This window comes from Sapajus apella, unplaced genomic scaffold (genome assembly GCF_009761245.1).
Source record: "Sapajus apella isolate SASKATOON/1434 unplaced genomic scaffold, GSC_monkey_1.0 scaffold37, whole genome shotgun sequence".
Lineage (NCBI taxonomy): Eukaryota > Metazoa > Chordata > Mammalia > Primates > Cebidae > Sapajus > Sapajus apella.
In genome coordinates this window covers 21,238,570-21,264,855 of record NW_022436977.1, presented here as the reverse complement: position 1 = coordinate 21,264,855, position 26,286 = coordinate 21,238,570, and the positions used below count along the sequence as shown (strand labels likewise).

At 43.6% G+C, this 26,286-nt stretch overlaps 2 protein-coding genes and 1 non-coding gene across 13 annotated transcripts in view; 1 reads left to right on the top strand and 2 right to left on the bottom strand.

Moving 5' to 3' along the window:
* Nucleotides 1–6,388: 6,388 nt before the first annotated feature.
* CATSPER2 (cation channel sperm associated 2) lies at nucleotides 6,389–25,057 on the bottom strand. 11 transcript variants are annotated; one of them, XM_032297651.1, is made up of 13 exons: nucleotides 24,982–25,057; nucleotides 24,047–24,193; nucleotides 23,421–23,594; nucleotides 23,180–23,248; nucleotides 14,978–15,150; nucleotides 14,295–14,450; nucleotides 13,887–14,011; nucleotides 11,219–11,397; nucleotides 10,906–11,005; nucleotides 10,535–10,591; nucleotides 8,236–8,453; nucleotides 7,696–7,860; nucleotides 6,389–6,516 (listed from the first exon to the last, which is right to left on the bottom strand). In XM_032297651.1, exons 2-13 carry the CDS (start codon nucleotides 24,189–24,191, stop codon nucleotides 6,485–6,487), a joined length of 1,593 nt encoding a protein of 530 aa, XP_032153542.1. In that variant the 5' UTR covers nucleotides 24,192–24,193; nucleotides 24,982–25,057; the 3' UTR covers nucleotides 6,389–6,484. The 11 variants fall into 11 exon arrangements, with proteins under 11 accessions (XP_032153542.1, XP_032153541.1, XP_032153539.1 ...); XM_032297650.1 differs by having other exon boundaries at nucleotides 24,047–24,196; nucleotides 24,982–25,049; XM_032297648.1 differs by having other exon boundaries at nucleotides 24,047–24,196; nucleotides 24,758–25,000.
* LOC116564627 lies at nucleotides 12,971–13,077 on the bottom strand. The gene has a single exon (XR_004275003.1). It is a non-coding gene; the product is annotated as a U6 spliceosomal RNA (small nuclear RNA).
* Nucleotides 25,027–26,286, top strand: part of PDIA3 (protein disulfide isomerase family A member 3) — a 23,334-nt gene continuing 22,074 nt past the window's right edge. Inside the window, exon 1 of the mRNA XM_032297659.1 lies at nucleotides 25,027–25,416. Within this exon, the coding sequence (XP_032153550.1) occupies nucleotides 25,250–25,416 (167 nt within the window). The 5' untranslated portion in view covers nucleotides 25,027–25,249. The remainder of the gene's footprint in view (nucleotides 25,417–26,286) is intronic.

Here is a 26,286-nt window from a genome sequence, read left to right as displayed (position 1 = left end):
TTGATCAGTTGATGAAAATGTTGTGGCCAGAGGCCCACAGGAACCTAACTCTGTATTTCCCCTGGGAGCAGTGATTCAGTAGTCACTAGTACAGTTGTTTGCAGCAACTTTATAAAACATAACTATTGGCCGGGCGCGGTGGCTCAAGCCTGTAATCCCAGCACTTTGGGAGGCCGAGGCGGGTGGATCACGAGGTCAAGAGATCGAGACCATCCTGGTCAACACGGTGAAACCCCGTCTCTACTAAAAATACAAAAAAAAAACATTAGCCGGGCATGGTGGTGCGTGCCTGTAATCCCAGGTACTCAGGAAGCTGAGGCAGGAAAATCGCCTGAACCCAGGAGGTGGAGGTTGCGGTGAGCCGAGATCGCGCCATTGCACTCCAGCCTGGGTAACAAGAGCGAAACTCTGTCCAAAAAAAAAAAAACATAACTATTACAAATAATAAAAGTTTACTATACCTTGAACAGTTACCCAACCAGTACTGGAAACTTCATGAGTGAATAATAAGCATTTCTTATACTAAACCACTGAGATTTAGGGGTTAATTTATTCTTGCAGCACAACCTTTGACTCTCCTGATTAAGATAGTTAAATTATGTTTCATTTTGATATCAGGTCTCTGAATTCTAGGTCTTCATTCCATATTTATTAATCTGGTGACCCCAAGAAGTTTCTATAATTCTCTTACCTGTAAAATGGAGACACTATTACTTACCCACCAAATTTTGCTCATTCACTTATATTATAAAGTGTCTATGATGTGCCAGGTACTGGAATAGATCCACTAAATCTTACCACCACTATGATTAGACTAGCTCAAGATGAATTATTCTTCTGCAACTTAAATAATCTTTTTTTTTTTTTTTTTTTGAGATGGAGTTTTGCTGTTGATGCCCAGGCTGGAGTGCAACGCACAATCTCGGCTCACTGCAACCTCCGCCTCCTGGGTTCAAGTGATTCTCCTGCCTCAGCCTCCCAAGTAGCTCACTACCATGCTTGGCTTTTTTTTGTATTTTTTAGTAGAGAAGGGGTTTTGCCATGTTGGCCAGGCTGCTCTCAAACTCCTGAACTCAGGTGATCCGCCTGCCTTGGACTTCCAAAGTGCTGGGATTACAGGTGTGAGTCACCACGCTCGACCAATTTAAAGAATTTTAATACAAAAACTGGCACAAGAAATAGCACCTTAAGTCAAAGATCTTTAGACAAAATACAGAAAAAATTAAGCAGTGAGGAGATATTTGACGACTCCCCCAACCCACAGAAATTGTTTGGCAGTTCTTATTGAGATTAGAATAGGAAAAACAGGTTTTTGGACATATTATAACACAGTGGTAACCCCATCTCTACAAAGAAATTTAAAAAATTAGCCGGATGTGGTGGTATGCGCCTGTAGTACCAACTACTCGGGAGCCTGAGACAGGAGGATCACTTGAGCCCGGAAGATCAAAGCTGCAGTGAGCTATGATTGCACCACTGCACTTCAGCCTGGGTGAAAGAGCAAGACCCTGCTCAAAAACACCAAAACATAAACAAACAAACAACAACCAGAAAACAGGGGAGGAGATAAAATTACTGTCTTCATGGAAGTTTTATAATTTGATCATAAGAGAAACTAGTTAGGATGGACAGGAATTTCTGTTTTGTTCACTCGTTGATATATCCCAAGTGTCTAGAACAATGTTTGGAACATATGAACTTAACAAACCTGCTGAATAAACTTCCATTCCTGTAGAAAAAAGCCAGATTGTTTTCAGTGAGGAAAGAGTTAAAGAATCAAATGCAGAATGCATAGACCACTGGAAAGTATCAGCTATAGAAAGGCAGGAGTGGGTGGGCGCAGTGGCTCATGCCTGTAATCCCAATACTTTGGGAGGTCAAGCAGGGTGGATTACTTGAGGCCAGGAGTTCAGCACCACCGGCCAACATGGCAAAAACCCGTCTGTACTAAAAATACAAAAATTAGCCAGGCATGGTGGTGTGTGACTGCAGTACCAGTTACTCGGGAGGCTGAGGCACAACAATCACTTAAACCCAGGAGGTGGAGGTTGCAATGAGCAGAGACTGTGCCTCTGCACTCCAGCTCGGGCGACAGAGCGAGACTCCATCTCAAAAAAGTCAGGAAGAGACTGATTTGTGTAATAATAAAACTCCAGTGTCTTCTACAGGCAGCTCTGCATGGGAAAAAGAAAGAAAAAAAGAGAGGGGGAGAGAGCGAGAAAGAGGGAGACAGAGAGAGAAAGAGGGAGAGAAAGAGAAAGGAAGGAAGGAGGGAAGGAGGGAGGGAAGGAGGGAAGGAGGGAAGGAAAGAAGGAAGGAAGAAGGAAGGAAGGGAGGGAGTGAAGGAAGAGAAAGAGAAAGAAAAAAATAAAGAGAGAGAGAGAAAGAGAAAAGGGAAGAACAGAAAAGGTCAGCAGGGTACATTTGTGTAGTGTCCGGGGGAAAAAAAGAAGAGGGAACATTCACCAAATACCTATAAAGCAATGTCTCTGAATCTTCTTTTTTTGGCAACCTCTGCTGCCCAGGTTCAAGTGATTCTCCTGCCTCAGCCCCCTGAGTAGCTGGGATTAGAGGCGCCTGCCACTGCACCTGATTAATTTTTGTAGTTTTAGTAGAGATGAGGTTTCACCATTTTGGCCAGAGCTGGTCTTGAACTCCTGATCTCATAATCCACCTGCCTCGGCTTCCCAAAGTGCTAGGAATATATGCGTGAGCCACTGCACCTAGCCGCTGTTGAGTCTTTTATGTGCAGCTACATAATCTGATTCAATAGGCCTAAGGGATGGGGCCTGAGATTCTATACTTTTTTTTTTTTTTGAGATGTAGTCTCGCTCTGTTACCCAGGCTGGAGTGCAGTGGCGTGATCTCGGCTCACTGCGACCTCTGCCTACCGGGTTCAAGCAATTCTCCTGCCTCAGCCCTGAGTAGCTGGGATTACACGTGCGCGCCACCACACCCAGCTAATTTTTGTATTTTTAGTACAGACGGAGTTTCACCATGTTGCTCAGGCTGGTCTCAAACTCCCGACCTCGGGTGATTCGCCCGCCTCAGCCTCCCAAAGTGCTGGCATTATAGGTGTGAGCCACCATGCCCAGCAGAGATTTTACACTTCTGACAAGTGACCAGATGAAGCCAATTCTGCTGGCCTTCTGAACAATGCTACCGTGAGCAATGCTACTCAAGAGCATCTCCTTTGTGTATAACATATATAAGATTTATGAAATAATGCTTCCTTATTGTTTTATTATGTTTATTACATTCTGATTGCCAAATTCAATGGATGATGCTCCAGTCCAGCTCTTATTTATTTATTTATTTGAGATGGAGTCTTGCTCTTCGCCAAGCTGGAGTGCCATGGCGCAATCTTGGCTCACTGCAACTTCTGCCTCCCAGATTCAAGCTATTCTCTTGCCTCAGCCTCCCAAGTAACTGGAACTACAGGTATGCGCCACCACACCCAGCTAATTTTTGTATTTTTAGTAGAGACGGGGTTTCACCATGTTGGCCAGGATGGTCTTGATCTCTTGACCTCATGATTCACCCGCCTCGGCCTCCCAAAGTTCTAGGATTACAGGCGTGAGCCACTGCGCCCGACCCAGTCCAGCTCTTATTGGACCATTCATTTCTTAAAATTCTGTTTTGGCTCCAGGGACATTGCTCCAAATGGTTATCTTTCTATCTCTTCATCTATTCCCTCTCATGCTTGTTTCTTGGCCCTACTTTCTCTTTCTATCCTTTAAACATTTGTTTCTCAGGCTTGTCTTCAGCCTTTTCTTCTAATAATTTGTTTGAGAGAGTTTGCTCTGTCACCCAGGCTGCAGTATGCTGGCTCATTCACAGCTCACTGCAGCCTCGGCTTCCCAGGCTCAAGCCATCCTCTCACCTCAGCCTCTTGAGTACCTGGGACCACAGACACATGCCACCACCACACCTGGCTAATTCTTTTTTTTTTGGTGGAAATGGGATCTCACTATGTTGCCCAGGCTAGTCTTGAACTCCTGGGCTCAAGCAATCCTCCTGCCTCAGCCTCCGAAGTAGCTCGAATCACAGGCATGAGCCACCAACCACATCCAGCCTTTAAAAAAATTGTTTTGTAGAGACAGGTCTCACTATGTTGCCCAGGGTGGTCTTGAACACCTGGCCTTAAGTGATCCTCCTACCTTAGCCTTCCAAAGGGTTAGGATTACAGGTGTGAGCCACCACATCTGGCCCTAATAATATTAAATGTTATCTTTGACTATTGTTACCTCTATTTGATTCCTTTGGGATTTCTAGGTATAAAATCATGACTAAAAATTGTATTTTTAGTTCTTCCTAAATATTTATGCCATATTAGTTTATGCCATATTTAGTTCTTTCCAAATATTTATGTCAAATATTTATGCCATATTTCTTGTGATAATCAGGATTTCTAATCAATGTTACATATTGCAGTTTATTTTTAAAACATTTTTGTTTTCTTCCTCATTTTATGGGGAATGAAATGATTTTCCTTGAAATGTTAATATTGATTCTCGGTTTTAGATAATCTTTACTTCATTTTAAAAATTCAGATATAATTCATATAAAATTCACCATTTTGTGTGTGTGTGTGTGTGTGTGTGTGTGTGTGTGTGTGTGTGTGTTTTGAAACAGGTTCTCACTGTTGTCACCCAGGCTGGAATGCAGTGGTACAATCTTGGCTCACTTCAACTTTCACCTCCTGGGCTCAGCCTCCCAAGTAACTGGGACTTCTGGTGTCCACCACACCAGGCTACTTTTTGCTTTTTTTTTTTTTTTTTTGGTAGAGATGGGGTTTTACCATGTTGCCCAGACTGGTCTCAAAATCCTGAGCTCCAGTGATCCACCCACCTCAGCCTCCCAAAGCGCTGGGATTGCAGATGTGAACCACCATACATAGGCAAATTCACAATTTTAATGTGTACAATTCAGTGTTATCTTTTATTTTACTTAATTTTTGAAACAGAGTTTTGCTCTTGTTGCCCTGGCTGGAGTGCAATGGCGTAGTCTCAGCTCACTGCAACCTCTGCCTCCCAGGTTCAAGCAATTCTCCCCCCTCAGTCTCCTGAGTAGCTCGGATTACAGGCACCCGCCACCATGCCTGGCTAATTTTTGTATTTTTAGTAGAGACAGGGTTTCATCATGTTGGCCAGGCTGGTCTCGAACTCCTGATGTCAGGTGATCTGCCTGCCTCGGCCTCCCATAGTGCTGGGGTTACAGGTGTCAGCCACTGTGCCTGGCCCAATTCAGTGTTTTTAAATATATTATGTTGTTCCTGTAATCCCAGCACTTTGGGAGGCCGAGGCAGGTGGATCATGAGGTCAAGACATCAAGACCAACCTGGCCAACATGGTGAAACCCTGTCTCTTCTAAAAATACAAAAATTAGCTGGACATGGTGGCATGTGCCTGTAGTCCCAGCTACTCGGGAGGCTGAGGCAGGAGAATTGCTTGAACTCGGGAGGTGGATGTTGTAGTGAGCGGAGATCCCATCACTGCACTCCAGCCTGGCGCCTGGTGACAGAGCGAGACTCTTTCTCTGTATTATGTTGTTGAACTATCAAGACTATCTAATTCCAGAACATTTCTATCACCTGTCAGTCAGAGAGCCTATACCTATCATCTGTCAGTCTCAATTCCTCCTTCCCCAACCCCTCAAAAACCACTAATCTACTTTCTCTCTTCATTGATTTGTCTGTTCGGGGCTCCAGGCGCAGTGGCTCACACCTGTAATCCCAGAACTTTGGGAGGCCAAGGCAGGCGGATCATGAGGTCAGGAGATCGAGACCATCCTGGCTAACACAGTGAAACCCCATCTCTACAAAAAATACAAAAATTAGCTGGGCGTGGTGGCACACACCTGTAGTCCCAGCTACTTGCGAGGCTGAGGCAGAATTGCTTGAATCTGGGAGGTGGAGGCTGCAGTGAGCCAAGATTGCACCAATGCACTCCAGCCTGGGCAACAGAGCGAGACTCCATCTCAAAAAAAGAAAAAAAAAAAAAAGATTTGTCTATTCTGGGCATTTAATTCATTTGCCTTTTCCCCATCTTGGCCTTTTTGCCCAATGTACTCTTAGATCAGGACTTTATAATTACCTCCTTATTGTCTTTTCATCCTTTCCCTATTTAGGCAGCAGCCCTTACTTAAGGTTGGGTGTTACTGACCTTACCTCCAGTCAGGAGAAAGCCTTAATTAGTGATTCCATCACATCCACCTCACCTCTACAATTAGTTCACACGTAAGCATATGACCTAACTTCTTGATCCAATCAGAGTGGTGCTCAGGATGTGTTTGTAGAGGAATGGAGGTTGACTTACATACAGTTAATGCCCAGATTTTAAGTGCACAGTTTGTTGAATTTTTACATTTATATATACCTGTGTAACCACCATCTGAACAGGCATTTATATTTTGAAATCTCTATTTCCAACAATTCCCTTCGTTATCTTTGCTGGGCCCAAGGATATTGAAGCCATCCATCGCTTTATTTGTCTTCCAAGTTCATCAGTGCCTGTACTGCAAGGAAACAGACTGTGAGGCTTGAGAGCTAAGAATATTCAAAATATATAAATTTATATAAATGTTTGGTGAAGACCTTGCTTTTCTGGGTTCCCACACAAGTCTTTACTTATCTCTAAATTAAGCCATATGCTTCTGTGTACTCTTTGCCATAGACAAGTTTATCAGGATTAAAGAAACTACCTTGCTACATTTTCCTCCTTTTCACCCTGTCCTCCCCAGAGAGTAAGCAGGAAGCCAGGGCTAAGAATGACTAGGAGGAACAGGATTAAATTTAGGCAATATTTTGAAGTAAGCAAAGCCGGTCTTTCACATCTACCTCTAAATTCTGTGTTCCAATGTTGTTATAAATTCCTCTTATTGCCCACCTGGGCCCACCACACACAAACACACAGTCCTCCTCCCTAATTTCTTATTTTCACATTGAGTTGATTTCAACTAGGTATGAGGGTGAAAACCCAGATAACACATTTTAAATTGTAAAAATCTGCCCCTAACTCTTCTGTGTTTTTTTGTTTTTTTGTTTTTTTTTTACTTTTAGAGAAAAATTTTATTAATCAAAATTAGTCATGGAGTGGTGAAATTTAGGAAAAATAACTGAATAGTTATCAGTTTACATCAAACTCTACTATTTAAATCACATACTTCTCTCTATAGAGGCTGACATTAGAAGGGGAAGATTCAAACAGAAGTTTATAATTCATAAACCTCTTTAGGGAGTTAGGACAGTGAGCACTTGAGGACCTCCTGCTCACTGTCTGATCCCCCATAGCTCTCCAGCTTGAGCCTTAGGCCCTGCAGCTCAAGTCTGAAATGCAATCTTCAGAGAGAACAAACGTGCAGAAACTGGTGGGCTGCCCAAATCAAGCAAGAGCCTACCTTGTCCTAATTCCCAACAACTGGGATTAGACATTCTCTTCTGGGGAAATAAGCTCTCATACCTCATAGGATTTGGGCATCCCCTGCTATAAAAGCAGTTTCTAGGTTCTCTCTCTGTTAGAGAAAAGTGGGACACATTCCCAGAATGTGACATACCAAATCAAGAATTTGCCCATTTTAGGTGTAGGCAGAAATTGAAAAACTGAGATGCCAGAATAGTGGACACCCTCCTCCTTCTCCACAGTTATATATGCTATATACATTCCCATGGTCCCCATGACTGCCCCAACTCCATACCTGCAAAGTCTTGTAACTTCTTACGCTCCTCTAGGTTATACTGAAGCTTTTCTAGCAACTCAAAATATCGGAAGAGTGAGTCTCTGGGCCAAACACGGTCATCCTGATCCATTTCCATTAGCCCGGGCAGATTCTCGTGCACAAGAGTCTCCCAGTCCAAATGACCTGTAGGGGGGAATGCTTCAGAAAAGCATGTCTAGATTTGTAAAAGTTGGGTAAGAGCTGATAAATCCTACGGTGTGGGTGGAAAGGTGGGGTGAAAAGAGGTAACAGGAAACAAGGAGGGAAAGAGTGCATTAGCAAGAAACCACTTTTTACAATGAGCAAAGAGGGCCACAGCCACACTTACCCAAAGTGAAGAAGAAGTACATGGGAAATTAAGAAGCACAAAGAAAGTAATTAATACCAGAAAATTGGAAAGCAGACATAGTAGCAGAGCTCCACTTAAGGCTAAAATGTCTTATAAAGGAGTCTGAATTCAAATGGGAAAAACTCATTATTCTGTGTACTCTTGGCCATTATTAGAGCTCTTCTACTCACCAACAGATTCAGAAAATCTGGATTCAGAAGAGGAAGCATCGGAGGAGGATGTGGAGGAAACACTGGAGGAAGACTGATACTCTTTCTTATTTGACAAGGTCTCTTCGGGTTTTGATGCAGATGTTATTACATCCGCTTCAGTGGTCTCATAAATAGACTCTACTTCAGAAACTTCTGATAAGTCCAAACTTTCCTTTTGTTGAATAGCTCCTCTTGAACTGAAAGGAGAAATGTATGGATTCACAAACATTTACAAGATATGACTAGTCCATTCATTATTCTAGTTCTGGCCCTGGCCACCCCCTAAAGCTGGGGCGTAAGACAATGAGGGCCAAACTACTCCCAAACTCTAAACTCAGGCACTTCCAACATCAATCATTCACGTGTCATCCTTAACTCTTCACTTCCCTCCCATATCCAGTCCATCAAGAAATCCTGCTGACTCTACCTTCAAAATATATCTTTTCTCACTAACTCACTGGTACCACTCTGGTCTAAGCTGTCATCATTTCGTGCCTGGGCAGCAGCATAGTCTCCCAGCTGATCTCTCTGCTCCTTCCCTTGTTCTTCTATCAACACAGCAACCACAGTAATCCATCTTAAATGTAAGTTACTTCACTCCTCTATTCTGCTTCCCATTTCAAAGTCCCTACAATGGCACCCATAACTCTACAGGATCAGGTCACCATTATCTTTCTGACTTCATTTCCCAGCACTCTTCCCCCTGCTCACTCTACTACAGTCACAATGGCCTCCTTGCTGTTTCTCAAACACCAAGCATGCTTCCAGCTTAGGACCTTTGCATTAGCTGTTTCCTCTGCCTATAACACTCTTCTTACAGATATCCACATGGTAATCCCCTTACCTCCTTCAAGCCTTTTCTCACATTACCTTTTCAATGAGGTCACCCTGATTGCCCTGTTTAAAACTACAACCCATCTGTGATCCCACCTTCTACCCTCAATCCCTCTTTGCCTGTTCTACTTTTAATTTTCCCATAATGCTTATCATATTTTAACATATTAATTTACTTAATATGTTCATTGGTTATTAATCTCTTTACCACTACTAATATGTAAGCTCCATGAAGCAGGCATTATTGTCTATTTTGTTCACTGATATAGCTCAAGCACCTACTAAGTATTCAATAATTATATGTTCTGTATTTTTTTTTGTGTTTTTTGGGGGGCAAGGTCTTGCTCTGTCACCCAGGCTACAGAGCAGTGGCACAGTGATGGCTCACCACAGCCTCAACCTCCCAGGCTCAAGCGATCCTCCACCTCAGCCTCCTAAGTAGCTGGGACCACAGGTGCACACCACTACATCCAGCTAATTTTTGTTTGGAGACAGGATTTTGCCATATTGCGTAGGTTAGTCTTGAACTCCTGAGCTCCAGTGATCTGCCCACCTCAGCCTTCCAAAATGCTGGTATTATAGGCATTAGCCATCGAGTCTGCCTTGCTAAAATTTTTTTTGAGATAGGGTCTTGCTCTGTTGTTCAGGCTGGAGTACAGTGGTGTAATCATGTCTCACTGCAGCCTTGAACTTCTGGCTTGAACTTCAAGCAGTCCTTTTGCCTTGGCCTCTCAAAGTGTTAGGATTAAAAGTATAAGCCATTACATCTGGCCAATAATTATTTGTTAATGAGTGAATGAGTTTATTTCTGTTTCTGCATTTTTTTTCCATTGCTAAACACTTGGGGTCTAGAATTGCATATGTTTCATTGAAGGTACTTGTATTAGTGTCCTGTAGCTGCCATAACAAATTACTATAAACTTAGTAGCTTAAAACGACAGTAATGTATTCCCTCACAATTCTAGAGGCTAGAGTCTGAAATGAAGGTGTTGGCAGGGCCATACTCCCTCTGGAGGCTCTGGGGAAGTTCCTTGCCTCTTCTACCTTCCGGCAGCTGCCTGGCATTCCTCAGCTTCCCATGGCTTGTGGTGGCATTAGCCCCAACCTCTATATCCATCTTCACATTGCCTTTTCCTATTCTTTGTGACTTCTCATCTTCCATCTCTTATAAATACTTTTGTTATTGGATTTAAGACCTACCTGGATAGTTTAGAATGATTTCATCTCAAGATCCTTAACTTAGGATCTTTTTTTTCCAAATAAGGTCACATTCACAGGTTCCAGGGATGTAGGACACGGACACATTATTTTGGGTGCCACTAGTCAACCTACTACTATATGCAGTTATTGAATGAATGCTCTCTCAAAGCCAATCTTCATCTTTAGTTTTCTACCCTCTCCTCCTTCATGTGTTTCTATCCCAGTTCACATATATATTCCTAACCTGTCATCTGTTTTACCATGAGTTGACCTCAGTGCCTCACGTGACACGTTTTTTCTCCTGCAAAGCAAAAAAAATCAAGAGAGTGAAGATGGTTATATTCAAGCAGAAGTATGGTAAGAAAAAAAAAAAAGAATATCAGAAAGTGAAGAAAACTAAACGGGGAGAACAAATTGTAGTCAAGGGGTGAAAAATAATGGAGGATTCCCCACAGTGGATGAAGAATCAGGCAATATTCTAGAGCTAGAGAATTCTTATCCCTGGGGGCAAATCTTCTGTCACAAAGGGAAAACTGGGGTCAAGGAGTAGAAACAAAAAATGAACTCAGGAAACCCTTGAGAAGAAACACTGGAGTTAAAAATGGAGAAGCAGACCTCTGGATAATCTGCCGCTTGAACATGTCAGCTTTGACCTGAACCTCCCGATGCGCCATCTCCTCATTCAGCTCTTTCCTGATATTCTGAAAGTTGGTAACTGCCGCAAAGGACCATTACAAGTTGGAAGATGGTAATGACTAGACCTGGGAAGAAGGCTTGGGTGGGGAGAATCCAAGTGAAATATCTAATCCAGAACCCAAGCCTTCCTGCTACAGTAGGTTCTTTCAACCCATAAACCACCAATCCCAGCTTTCAGATTAATTTCTTCCCAACCACCCTTCCCAACAAGTTTCACCTCCTCTATGCTTACCCATCATGGCTACTATGATATTTCGAAAGATAATGGAGCCAAGCAACAACCAAAGGATGACATAGATGCTGCTGAAGATGCGACTGGCTTCAGGCACCTTCCAGATATCCTGAAGCAGTGCATACCAGTGATCCAAGGTGAAGAGAATGAACACTGTCACTAGGGAATTCAGGAGGTCCCTAAAGAAGAAGGCATGTGAATAGACAGAAGCAGAGATTTAAACCTTTCAAAAATGGTACCTGTTTTTTTTTTTTTTTTTTTGGAGACAGTTTTGGTCTCGTTGCCCAGGCTGGAGTCCAATGGCGCAGTCTTGGCTCACTGCAACCTCCGACTCCTGGACTCAAGAGATTCTCCTGCCTTAGCCTCCAGAGTAGCTGGGATTATAGGCACCTGCCGCCACACCTAGCTAATTTTTGTATTTTTAGTAGAGACAGGGTTTCACCAAGAAAAATAAAGCATTTCTTTGTAGTTTCTTCTGATTTTTGGCTCCTTTTCTACCATACTCAATTTTTAGCTAATCATTCTTCAGTTTGTAGTTGTTTTATTTATTTATTTATTTATTTTTGAGACAGAGTCTTGCTCTGTTGCTCAGCCTGGAGTGCAGTGGTGTGATTGACTCACTGCAATATTCGCCTCCTGGATTCAAGCAATTGTCCTGTCTCACCCTCCTAAGTAGCTGGGATTACAGGCATGAACCACCACGCCTGGCCAATTAGTAGAGATGGGGTTTCACCATCTTGGCCAGGCTGGTCTTGACCTCCTGACCCAAGATGATCCACTGGTCTCAGCCTCCCAAAGTGCTAGGATTACCGGCATAAGCCACTGGGCCCAGCCAAAATTCTCCTTTATCATGAATAATCTATGACTACCTCTCATTATTCCATTAGTCCTGGAGTATAATAAATACTCAATAAATAGGTACTGACTGAATTTTTAAAAAATGAATGAATCACCAACTAGACAGTTTTCTAATTTTTTTTTTTTGAGACAGTCTCACTCTATTGCCCAGGCTGAAGTGGCGCGATCTCAGCTCACTGCAACCTCCACCCACCAGGCTCAAGTCTCCCAAGTAGCTGGGATTATAGGCATGCACTACCATGCATGACTAAATTTTATATTTTTAGTAGAGATGGGGTTTCACCATTTGGTTAGGCTGGCCTTGAATTCCTGACCTCAAGGATCCGCCCGACTCAGTCTTCCAAAGTTCTGGGATTACAAGTGTGAGCCACTGCGCCCAGCTGTTTTTTCTAATTTTATTCTCCACTGCTCTGTGGACTCCACTTAATAGATCACTTGCAAATTTAGCAAAACTTAGCCAAATTAGCAAATTTAGCAAAATAGAAGATCAGTCACAAAATTATTCCTATGAGTTTGCTGGTACAAAATGATATGAAAGTAAATGGATATGTTACATAAACATATGTGATCCTAAATAATGAATATATATAAATTATAAAATAATTTTTAAAAATTACTAAAAAAGTAAAAAGTTCCCAGGAAGGTATCTAAATTTTCCTTCCTTTCTTTTTAGTCCCCCATCTACAATTTACTGAAAACATCAGAGCTTGTATAGGATAAATTCTAGGACTTTCCTAACTCAATACTCTTATAAAACTACCTGTTAGAGTCTAACAGAGTCCTGAGAGGTACTGACAAGATTGAATTCCAATTCATAAACAGGATTATCTATTTTAAATTCAAGTTGATTTTCTCCTAGAAAACATTGATCAGTCTTTTCTTTTTTTAATATAAAAAAATATATAATACTTCATAAATTTGTGTGTCATGCTTGCACAGGGGCCATGCTAATCTCCTCTGTAACATTCCAATTTTAGTACATATACCACTGAAGTGAGCACTGATTAGTGTTTTCTAGACAGTGATCAGGAATAGGCACGTGCGTAATATGTAGAGATTGCGATAAAACCAGTGATCATATTTGAGAATCATAGTAACATTCATTGATCACTTATAATGTGTTACATACTGTGCTAAATGCCTAAATGCATTACCACATTTATCCTCACACTCTTATGAAGTAGTACTGCTAATACTTCCTTTTTTTTGAGATGGAGTTTCCCTTTTTGTTGCCCAGGCTGGAGTGCAGTGGCGCAATCTCGGCTCGCTGCAACCTCTGCCTCCTGGGTTCAAGAGATTCTGTCTCAGCCTCCTGAATAGCTGGGATTACAGGCGTCCGCCACCATGTCCAGCTAATTTTTGTATACTTAGTAGACATGGGGTTTCACAGTGTTGGCCAGGCTGGTCTTGAACTCCTGACCTCAGGTGATCTGCCTGCCTTGGCCTCCAAAAGTGCTGGAATTACAGGCATGAGCCACCATGCCCGACCTATTCCCATTTTTCAAAAGAGATAACTGAGTCATAGTAACCAAGCTTAACCACTGGAGTGTACTGCCATTTAAAAATGGCTGATGACAGTGTGGTTTGAATTTGCAAAACCCAGAATAAACCTGGAATTAGCTACCCTACCGTCAAGATCAGAGTTAATACCACTCACTATTCTTTTGCTTTCTCTTTCCCTCTTCCTATTGTGTTCGATTTCAGTTTCTTAGAATACACTATACTTCTTACATACTATACTTTGGACAAGCTTCCTGGTTTCTTAGCCAAATTCACTCCCCTCACCCAGCCATCCCCCTGCTCTGCTTACGAGAAGAACACATGGTATTCCAGGTCCTGACGAGGTGAACGGGTGTACTCTACGAAGAAGTAGACACCAGCCACAGCAAAAATGTAGAAGAAGATGAGCAGCAGCATCAAGAGGAAGGTCATGCTCTAGAGGCCATGACCTCAAGTCAGAGGTGGGCCAGACTAGGCTGATCTCCACCAATAGCCCATTCAAGCCCACCTGGCAATCCCTCACCAAACCCTCACTTGCACTCCTGAACCCAGTCATATTTGAACCATGGCAGCTGGCCCTAGCTCCTTCTCATCCAATAACATTTCATAGGATGTTTCATTGCCTTATTTGACCCACCCAGATTTGTTTCATATTCTATGTTAAGCCCCCATATTTATCTACCTTGCCCCCTCCTTTAGTTTGCAACAGTCAAATCACCTTGAGGGCCCTGACCAGGGCCAAAATAATAACTCGAATTTGACGAAATCGTGCAAAGAGTTTGAGAGACCTCAGCACCCGGCAGATCCTCAGAAACTGAAGCCACACTGGTTGGCCTGTTACCCCTGCCAACAACACAACTTCAGGAAGCAGGGACTGTAGAAAACATACAGATTATGCGTAAAATATACCCCCAAGCACCCAGGCAAAGTTATACCTTCTTCATCTCATCCTCTTCATTGTTCCCTGGGCATTATCCCTTGAATAGCATTCTCTGATAATTTTTCCATTCAGCCTTTCTATTTAAGTTGCTTAAACACTGTACTTCAACTTGTTCAGATATGAGGGGGATAAAATTCATGGTTATTTAATTGGGTTGTTGCAGAGCATAAACAAGATAATGTAAGTAAAACACTTAAAATAGTGCCTGGCACTTAGTAAGTACAAGGTAACCCAGCAGATGTTATTTATTGTTGGCGCTGATGTGTGGTTAGACTATTTTGCTCCTAATATCAACAATTCCTGCAATGACTGATGTTTAGTTTTGGGGGAAAAAAATCAAAAGAAGGAAGTCAGGTAAATTTTTGTTTCTTCCTTTTATCATGTTAACTTTTCCTGTCCTTTCAGTTGACCTAGGCACCTTCTTCATCCCACTAACAAACCCTCAGGATCTCTACCCTTACCAACATGGTAACAACAAAGTCAAAGACATTCCAGGCGTTCTTCCAGAAACGGGAAAAGCTGGATAGCCACATAAGAATGATCTCCAGGATGAAAATAAACAAGATAAACCAAGCTGCCACCTCCAAGGCCAGCTTCAATGGCCACAGTTTTGTATTTGTGGATTCCAGCAATTCTGTGAGGATAGAGCAAAAGAGGAATAAAAGTTAAGGATGCTGGAAACTGAATGATGGAGAATGATCACTTATAAACCACAGTTTTGCCCACTGCTATTCCATTTTTCTCTTAACACTGTTGCTTCAACCTGTGAAATACTGGGAAGGACAGAATTGACCACAAAACAAAGCCACAGCTCATCATTGATATAGTTATGTCTACCCAGCCATAAGTCACTTCCTATCCACTCTGGGGGGTCACACAGCCATTAAAAGACTGCATTCTTTAATTACCTCTACCCCTAATCCCCTACACCGACCTACTGTACTGTTATCTCAGTCCCAAAGTTCACAAGAAAGCAATGGGTCTTGAGAACAGAATGAAAATACATGGCCATGATATCTAAAGTACTTTATAAAAAATGCAAAAACAAGAAGCCAGATTCGTTGGAGAATATCGAATTATAACAATAAATCACTTGGCTCTTTGTTAGCTTTCTTTTAAAACTTTTCCTTTATTCTTTGCCTAAAATTGGTTTTGTTCTGCAAAGCAAACTGAATGCATACTTCCTCTCTAGAACACTATTATTTACTAATTGCTATTCCTTAATTCATTGCCTTTCTCTTTCAACCTTCTTCTCTTTTGTACAATTAATGGACATATACCATGTTCTAGAAAAAAAAAACACTGAGATTAAAATAGATTTAAGAGCTAAATAGGAATCAACATTGTGGTACTCTGGCTTTAAAGTCATCCTGATGTTGAACTGGATCCAAACAAAAAGAACAGAGCCATACTTCAATCATTTCTAGAATTTTACAGAGGTTGATCCCTTCTAAAAACCAGTGGAGTCACACTATGCTTATTCCTATGCTTATTTTGAGACAGGGTATCACTCAGTCACCCAGGCTGGAGGAGTGCAGCGGCATAATCATAGTTCACTGAAGCCTTGATCTTCTGGGCTCAAGGGAACCTCCCCTATCAGTCTCTGGGTAACTGGGACCACAGGCACATGTCACCATGCCCAGCTAATTTTTTCTTCAAATTATTTGTCAAGATGGGGTCTCCCTATGCTGCCTAGGTTGGGCTCAAACTCCTGGGCTCAAGTGAGCCTCCCATCTTGGTCTCCCAAAGAGCTGGACTTACAGGTGTGAGCCACTGCACCAAGCCCTTCTATACTTATTTAGGATCTGTGCTTCTTCGGTTAGTTTGTCTTTCACACACGTTTCTCTAAGATGAACAATTTTTCACATTTTAACATCTATGAAATTAGAATGCATTTTATAATCAGTGATGTGTCCCAGTTTAATTGGGGATGTTTTATTTCTTAGTGGTAGAAGTGAATTTCACCTTGATGACAGCTTAGATTCAGTAAAATACAATTTTTTTTTCACTTAACAATAAATTTTGGCTCGCAGGAGCATGGGATTATATAATTAGAGCTGAGGACCATATTTGTGGCTGGAAAGTAGAATGCTATCATTCAGTTTTTGCCCTTGCAAAACACGAACCCAAAGAGAGCAATGAAGTAAAGTAAGGGTCTTGTAAAGCAGAACATAGTTTTAAGTAGTTTAAGTAGGGAAGTCCAAATTACAGAAGCAGTAGCATTTTTACTCTCTGAGAAAGAGGAATAATTTTATAAAAGCTAAACAAACCCAAAGAAGTTCAGAGGAACAAACAGCAGAAATTGCCTCAGCAGGACAGAAAGCATAAAAGTGACTGCCTCCACTCTATATCACATAATGTTTCCTATCTAAAGATGGAAATATAACTTCTTAAAATTCTTGGAATTTTTCAGCCTGCTATAACAAGACAAAAGAGTCTTAATGGAAATAGAGTCCAGGAGCCCAGTGAAGTCTACCCAGGAATCTAAGCCAGTGTAGTGAGTTAGCAGTGAAGATCTATGCTTGAATATTCTCTTGGGGTAAGAGACAGTAGCCATTTGATCAAACAAGTCAAGCAAATGTATAATTCTGTTTCACAAGGTAGACTTCACCATGAACAGTCATCTACTGCTACTCTCTATTCTAGAAAAACAACAGTAGGTCACCTCACAGAATACCAGATAAATTGACATTGGTTTCAAGGAGTCCAATATTATGGGTAAGGAGAATAGTAGACTGTAACAACAAACTGATATGTAGATTTTGACATTTACACATTTTTAGTAACGTTTTGGCTAGTTATATCCATCATGAAGTAAGGAACACTGATGCTGAAACACAATTTCTTTTTTTGAGATGGATTTTCACTCTCGCCCAGCTGCCATCTCGGCTCACTACAATCTCTGCCTCCTGGGTTCACGCGATTCTCCTGCCTCAGCCTCCCAAGAAGCTGGGACTATAGGTGCGCACCACCACACGCACTGATTCTTGTATTTTCAGTAGAGACCAGATTACACCATGCTGGCCAGACCAGGCTGGTCTTGAACTCCTGACCTGAGGTGATCCACCAGCCTAGACCTCCCAATTTGCTGGGATTACAGGTGTGAGCCACCACACCCAGCCAGAAATACAATTTCATAAAGAGCTTAAGAATGATAATTCTGCAAGTTTAATCTCAAGATGATCTTCATCAGGTTCTATAAATTCCATTCATTTGATCAAAAACTTTACATAGCACATCAAGTTATCTCTAGAACTTAAAAGTTAATGTAAAAAATTGTAATCTTCAGGAATACACCTGCCTTTGGGAAAAAATTATAATATTATACTTAGGTTTTATTTTTATTTTTGAGACACGGTCGTGCTCTGTCACTCATGCTGCAGTACACTGGCGCGATCATAGCTCACTGCAGCCTCAATCTCCTGGGTTCAAGTGATCCTCCCACCTTAGCCTCCTAATATACCTAGTTTTTAATTTTAAATAAGGATTGTCTACACTTGCAATGTGTTATTTTCTGAGAAAGGCTTGAAAATGAGTCAAATGTTTTTTCATTCTCATTATTTAGAAATAAAATATGCGGGGCACTGTGGCTCATGCCTGTAATCCCAGCACTCTGGAAAGCTGAGGCAGGCGGATCATGAGGTCAGGAGTTCGAGATCAGCCTGGCCAGCATGGTGAAACCCCATCTCTACTGAAAATACAAAAATTATCCAGGTATGGTGGCACCTACTTGTAGTCCCAGTTACTTGGGAGGCTGAGGCAGGAGAATCACTTGAACCTGGGAGGCAGAGGTTGCAGTGAGCTGAGATCCCACCGCTGCATTCCATCCTGGGCAAGAGAGTGAGAGTCCGTCTCAAAAAAAAAAAAGAAACAAACAAACAAACAAAATAGAGCTGGGCGTGGTGGCTCACGACTAATCCCAGCACTTTGGGAAGCCAAGGCGGGCAGATCACGAGGTCAGGAGATCAAGACCAGCCTGACCAACATGGTGAAACCCTGTCTCTACTAAATATACAAAAATTAGCTGGGCATGGTGGCACACACCTGTAATCCCAGCTACTCAGGAGGCTGAGGCAGGAGAATCCCTTGAACCTGAGAGGGAGGTTGCTGTGAGCCAAGATTGTGCCATTGCACTCCAGCCTGGGTGACAGAATGAGACTCTGTCTCAAAAAAAAAAGGAACAAAATATGATTTTTTTTTTTGAGATGGAGTTTTGCTCTTGTTGCCCACACTAGAATGCAATGCTGTGATCTCAACCCATCACAACCTTCACCTCCTAGGTTCAAGCAATTCTCCTGCCTCAGCCTCCCAAGTAGCTGAGATTACAGGCATGTGCCACCACGCCTGGCTAATTTTGTATTTTTAATAGAGATGGGGTTTCTCCATGTTGGTCAGACTGGTCTAGAACTCCCGACCTCATGCGATCCACCTGCCTTGGCCTCCCAAAATGTTGGGATTACAGGCATCAGCCACCACACCTGGCCCAAAATATGAGATTTTAAAAGTAAGCCAATTTATGTTTAAAGTGCAAAACAGAACTACCAATATCCAGCAGCGGAAGTATATATATATATACACACACACACACAAATATTTTTTTGAAATGAAGTCTTGCTCTTGTCGCCCAGGCTGGAGTGCAATGGCGCTATTTCGGCTCACTGCAACCTCCGCCTCCCAGGTTCCTGGGATTCTCCTGCCTCAGCCTCCTGAGTAGCTGGGATTACAGGCGCCTGCCTTTGGGACTCCAGCTAATTTTTGTATTTTTAGTAGAGATGAGGTTTCACCATGTTGGCCAGGCTGGTCTTGAACTCCTGACCTCACGCGATCCACCTGCCTCAGCCTCCCAAAGTGCTGGGATTACAAGGGTGAGCCACTGAACTTGACTGAAAGTAGATATTTTTAAAGCCCTAACATAGTTTAGATCACTTTGTGATCTGGAAAAAAAAAAAAAAGTTAAGCCTAAACGAAGTCTTAATGTTTATCGCATGAATAGTCTATTCAAAGAAATCTGTTTCTCACAAATAATTTCCTTTTGCAAAATCCCTCCTCCCTTTCTACCACAAGAATATGCTTAATAAGATAAAACGTCCAGGAGCTTGCCAAGTAGTTTCCAGTCTGGCAATCTACCTATCTTCTGGCACGGGGATCATGTTTCATATTCAGTTAACTGTTTTACCAAATAGAATGATTAGTGCTATCCTATTTTGATGTGTCTATTATATCTAGGGCAGGGTTCCCAAGCCCCAGGCCACAGACTGGTGCCAGTCCATGCTCTGTTAGGAACCCAGCCACACAGCAGGAAGTGAGTGGTGGGTGAGTATCACCCCCTGAGCTCCGCCTCCTGACAGATCAACCATGGCATTAGATTCTCATAGGAAGGAGAGCCCTATTGTGAACTGTACCTGTGTGCTCCTTAGGAGACTCTAATGCCTGATGATCTGAGGTGGAACAGTTTCATCTTGAAACCATCCCTCCTACTCCATCCGTGAAAAAATTGTCTTCCATGAAACCAGTCCCTGATGCCAAAAAGCCTGGGTATCACTGATCCAGGGAGTCCTGTATATATACTATTATTTACTTCATTCCAAGGCTTACTATAACCCTAGCCCTACAAGGTAAATACATGGCAGCAATCATACAATATAAGGGAACTACAAGTAACTTAGTTCAAAATCTTCACCATTATGAGGAGGAAATAAAACACCTCAAAGTATACAGTGTACTGTAGTGGGTCAGTGACATCAATTATTGTTGTATTTTTAAATATATTTGATCTGACTGCACTAAAGGACTATTTTATTTTTTTGAGACAGGGTCTAACCTTGTCACTCAGGCTGGAGTTCAGTTGCACGATGGCTCACTGCAACCTCCGCCTCCTAGGCTCAAGCAATCTTCCCACCTCAGCCTGCTGAGTAGCTGAGCCTACACACATGTGCCACCACGCCCAGCTAATTTTTGTATTTTTTGTGGAGATGAACCTTCTCCACTTTGGCCAAGCTGGTCTCAAACTCCTGAGCTCAAGCAATCCGCCTACCTCAGCTTCCCAAAGAGCTGGGATTATAGGCATAAGCCAACGTGCCTGAGCCCCAAAGCTTATAGGGGACTTAGAGCTACAGGCAGAGTTCTGAACCTCTTTTCTTCTAGTTCTACAGTGGCTACAGGCAGTGGACATTTCTTTCTTTTTTTTTTGAGACAGAGTTTTGCTCTTGTTCCCCAGGCTGGAGTGCAATGGTGCAATCTCGGGTCACTGGAACCTCTGCCTCCTGGGTTCAAATGATTCTCCTGCTTCAGCCTCCTGAGTAGCTGGGATTATAGGCATGCACCACCACACCTGGCTAATTTTGTATTTTTAGTAGAGATGGTGTTTCTCCATGTTGGTCGGGCTGGTCTTGAACTCCTGACCTCCGGTGGTCCACCTGCCTCAGCCTCCCAAAGTGCTGGTATTACAGGCGTGAGCCACCGCGCCTGGCCTGGCCCTGTACATTTCTGTTGAGGAAAATATCCATGTGACATAAACAGTCAACAGCTTCATAACTATGCCCTTCTCTTAAAAATTCCTCCTAGGCTGGGTGCAGTGGCTTATGCCTATAATCCCAGCACTTCGGGAGGCTGAGGCAGGAGGATCACTTGAGCCCAGGGGTTCAAGACCAGCCTGGGCAACATAGTAAGGCCTTGTCTCTACAAAAAAAATCACATTACACCGGGCGCAGTGGCTCACACTTCTAATGACAGCACTTTGGGAAGCCGAGGTGGACGGATCACGAAGTCAGGAGTTCAAGCCTGGCCAAGATGGTGAAACCCCATCTCTACTAAAAATAAAATAAGCTGGATGTGGTGGCACATGCCTGTGATCCCAGCTGCTACTCGGGAGGCTGAGGCAGATCATTGCTTAAGCCCGAGAGGTGGAGGCTGCAGTGAGCCGAGATCATGCCACTGCACTCCAGCCTGGTTGACAGAGCAAGACATTGTCTCAAAAAAAAAAAAAACAAAAACAAAAAACAAATTAGGCTAGTGTAGTGGCACACACGTGTAGTCCCAGCTACTCAGGAGGCTAAGGTGGGAGGATCAATTGAGCCCTGGAGGTCAAGGCTGCAATGAGCCATGATCACACACTGCACTGCAACCTAAGAAACAAAGTAAGATTCAATAAAGTGGGAGACTTCCACACAAGTGAAAGTGAAACAAATAATTACTTCTACTGTCCTTTCATCATTTCTGACCAGTTTTAGATTATCAACAAATGAGCTCACTGATTCTGCAGACATCCTTACGTTTTGAATATGTTTCACATAATTTTTGTTTTGACAGAGTCTCGCTCTGTTGCCCAGGCTGGAGTACAGTGGCGTGATCTTGGCTCATTGTAACCTCTGCCTCCCGGGTTCAAACAATTTTCCTGCCTCAGCCTCCCGAGTAGCTGGGACTATAGGTGCGTGCCAACACACCTGGCTAATTTTTTGTATTTTTTAGTAGAAACAAGAGTTTCACCGTGTTAGCCAGGATAGTCTCGATCTCCTGACCTCATGAACTGCCTGCCTCAGCCTCCCAAAGTGCTGGGATTACAGGTATGAGTGACAGTGCCTGGCCTGTTTCATATAATTTATTAAATAATCATTTCCTTTTTAAATAAATTTTTGGCTCAGCTAATATCTTAGCTGTACCTACCTTTGCATATTGTGTGAGCTTTCTTATTTGCACTTAAATAATCTTTCTAAATATACCTGTAAAAATGTAAATGTTAGATTGTTCGCTGATAGGCACCAGTATCTTTAACAGAAAAGGTTAATTCAAACAAATGTCAGGCTAAGCTGACAACAGAAATAAAACACATTCATTTTCTTGTGGAGTTGTTAAATTGCTACATATACCTAGTTCTGTATGTCTAGATATTCTGTATTTACTATACTTTTGAGAGCCCTCCAAATGTTACTTATTTTTTTTTTTTTTTGAGATGGAGTTTCACTCTGTCCCGCAGGCTGGGGTGTAGTAGCGTGATCTTAGCTCACTGCAACTTCCGCCTCCCAGGATCAAGTGATTCTCCTGCCTCAGCATCCTGACTAGCTGGGATTACAGGTGCCCACCACCACACCCAAGTAATTTATTTATTTTTAGTAGAGACGGAGTTTTGCCACGTTGGCCAGGGTAATCTTGAACTCCTGACCGCAAGTGATCCAACCTCCTCGGCCTCTGAAAGTGCCTGGGATTACAGGTATAAGCTACCCAACCTAGCCAACATTTCCAGATTTTAGCAGTTGCATAAATCCTACTCCAGGAGGCTTAATTGTCCCTATCACAATTCAAATGACATTCAAAAATGTAAAATGATCAATTTAGAAAAAAAAATTACCCTTATCCACTTCTTTTTCTGAGATGGAGTCACACTCTGTCACCCAGCCTGGAGTGCAGTGGTGTGATTTCAGCTCACTGCAACCTCCACCTCCTGGGTTTAAGTACTTCTCTGGCTTCAGCCTCTCCAGCAGCTGGAACTACAGGCACGTGGCCTGGCTAATTTTTTGTATTTTTTTGTGGAGACAGAGGTTCACCATGTTGCCCAGGCTGGTCTCAAATTCCTGAGCTCAGGCAATCCGCCCGCCTCAGCTTCCCAAAGGGCTGGGATTACAGATGCCCAGCCTCACTTCCTCTTTCATACAGTTATCAGTTCTTACCTATTTCAACCATCAATACGATTGTATTCAAAAAGATGAGGAAGATGATGAAGTTTGTGAAAAGAGGACCTGTTGTCTCTTAAGGAAACACAGAGAGGAGTTATTTCTGATTTATGCAGCTGAAATAATAAGGGCAATAACATAACCAGTGAGAATGAGAAAAAGGGGTTTGGGGAGCAAAAAATAAGTCATTAGGCAGATGACGAACAGCCAGGATAAAAATAAGTGACATGAAGGATACACTCAAGGACCCATCCGGCCCACAAAGAAAGAGGTGGCCTCTGACTACAGCGAATATGAAGCTTGCTCAATAGCCTCTGGGCTTGTGAAATCTGTCCTGTATGTTGAGGCTTTATTGAGAAGCGCACTAGCTGTTGTTGATCTTCCCACATAAGTTTCTTCTGGCGAGAGGGATCTACAACAAAATTAAAAAGGGACAGTGGATAAATATAAATAGAGTAGGTAGGTTTGGGAGCAGGGATATTGGTCAGATAACTAGTCCCCCCTAGTGCCTTAATGCTGCTCCTTCTCTTCTGGCAGCAACTAAGAATTCTGTTAGTTTGGAATGAGTGCAAATGTATTGCTTATGACCAACACTGTCCTTACCCAGAAAAGCAGCAGGCTCACTCTCAAAGTTTTAAGTGTCTTTGGCAGAAACTTTTCAAAATCACCCAAGGCTAGTGGCTATGCTAGGTCTAAAAGTGAAAGACATGGATCCTATCACCTCAGTTTTATTTACAGGCCCTTGACTGATCAAGTTTGGTAAACCAGCAACCAAGCCGACCTCCCCAGAATTTTCCACTCTTAAATGTAGAAAATATGGATAGAAGTCTTAAATTTAAATGAGTGAAGAAATAGGCTGCTGACCAAGTAACTCCCTGACAGTATGCCGCGGCACAGCTTGGCTCAAGCCTTGCAAATGCTCGATGAGAGAGAAAGTATCGATGAGACGTGAACGAATGGCATCAGCTCGGGGCAGCTGCATCTGCCCTTCTTGGTGATAAGTGGCCATGTCTGCTAAGAAAATGGAAGAATCAAATGTCATTTCATTGTTGGAGCTGCACCAAGGATTACAGGTTTCCTGCCCCCCCTTCCCACCCTCTTTTCACTTAAGATTCCTTAATGAACCCACATTTAGGAACTAGGAGGAGCTAGGAAGAACATTGTACTAAGACTCTGGGTTTTTTGAAACAAAAGGGGCCAAGAGTGGTAAAGATATTGCGCAGTCGACCAAGTGGCCAGGCATCTTCACATTGTGATGGCATTTCTAATTAAAAACTCATTTAATAAAATAAAATAAACACACACACATACATAAAAAAGGAGCAGCCACAGGGCAAGTGCCCGGGGCTGGAAACAGAAGAATGTGAGCTTCACCTGGGCCGGAGAGAACCCCGCAATGAGGTGAGGCTGGGGGAGGGCTTAGCCCGCCCCCGAAAGAGAAACCAGTTGAAGAGGAACTGGACAAAATGCAAAAGCCTGACATTTTGAAAACGGGTACAGTCCCAAGTATGTTCACCCCAACACTCCCTCAGGGGCTAGTTTCTTCTCCCCTCAATTTTCGCTTCTGGGCCTCACCTCAGCCCAGGTTCTCTTCGCCCACTCAGTCCTGACTTCACGCTTCCGCCTCCAGCTCTGAGCAAAGCTCCCACCACGCAGGACGAGCTCAGGGTCGGCTCCCAGCCCCACTGCGCCCCATTCTCAGCTCCAGCCTGCCCCGCCCGACCCCCCAGGTTCCGATTCGCCCCGGGCCCAACCCTCGCCCCTGGGCCCAGCCCAGGAACCGGCCTAGCCACGCTCGCCCAGGCCCTCGCCGCCTCCGCCCCGCCCTACGCTCCGGCCACTAGGCGGTTACCAGCTGGTGCCGCCCGCACGACGCAGGCGCAGCGCAGCCAATCGGCGTCTGCCACACTGCGGCCCGAGCCGGGCTAGGGGGTTGGGACCTCCGGCTGCAGGTTCGCCTGGGCCAGCCGCGCCAGCGCAGACAGCCGCTGTGTGGACGCGCGCACGACCTCCACAGTCCCAGCCGAGCCCCGACTCTTCCGGCCGCCCCCACCTCACCTTGCCGCCATGCGCCTCCGCCGCCTAGCGCTGTTCCCGGGTGTGGCGCTGCTTCTCGCCGCGACCCGGCTAGCCGCTGCCTCCGACGTGCTGGAACTCACGGACGACAACTTCGAGAGTCGCGTCTCTGACACGGGGTCTGCGGGCCTCATGCTTGTCGAGTTCTTCGCCCCCTGGTGAGGCCACTCTGCCGGGTCGGGGGAAGAAGGGCTGAGCTGGGCCGGGGGCGAGGGCGCGGGGAACGGTTGGGCCTACGCAGCGCCAGCGCTCTTCCCCATTTCTGTGGGTCCAGGCTGCGGCCGGCACATTGCTCATTCCCGGGGAGCTGGAGGCGCCTCCCGAGACCGGGGGAGTCGGTGCTGATAGGCGGGAGAAAAACTCGGAGGCTGCGCTCACGCAGGGCTACATCCTTATCTCGGTGTTCTTGCCGCACTTCCTATTTGCAGAGGGTTTAGCCACCCCTTCCCCCACTTCAATATGTAGCTATATCGTTTCTGCGTGAGTCAGTATTAATATTCTCCAGTCTACAGACTAGACGTTACAAAGCCTTGCAGTGGAAGCGGCCGTTTCACCAAACGCCTAAGTCCTGGATCCCTAGGGTATTTTCTTCTTAACCCACGCCGCACAGCCGTTGGTTTCTAGCCAAGGTCACTGAGTGGCTGCAGAATGGCCATAAGTGTTTTCTTGAGGCAGGTAATTTGTCCGTCACATGGTGTTCAATTTCTCCCTTCAGCTGATCACTTGCGTCTTAGTACCGCCAGAGACCTCTGTCAAAAAGAAAAGAGGAGGCGAACAAGAATAATTCCATCAGAATCTGTCCAAGTTGTCCATTTTAATTAGGATTTCTTTAAAATGGCAAAAAAGACTCCAATGAGAAAGTAACCAATGTTAATTAAATACGCTACTTTAGGGTGACTTAAGTGAACAAGGGTGTAAAGTCCTTAGCTAGAACTAACTCGAAATAAAAAAAAATGTTGGGGAGAAGGAAGGGCAAATAGGTTTCTGGCCCAGTCAACTTGAGTGTTTTTTTTTTTTTTTTTTTTTTT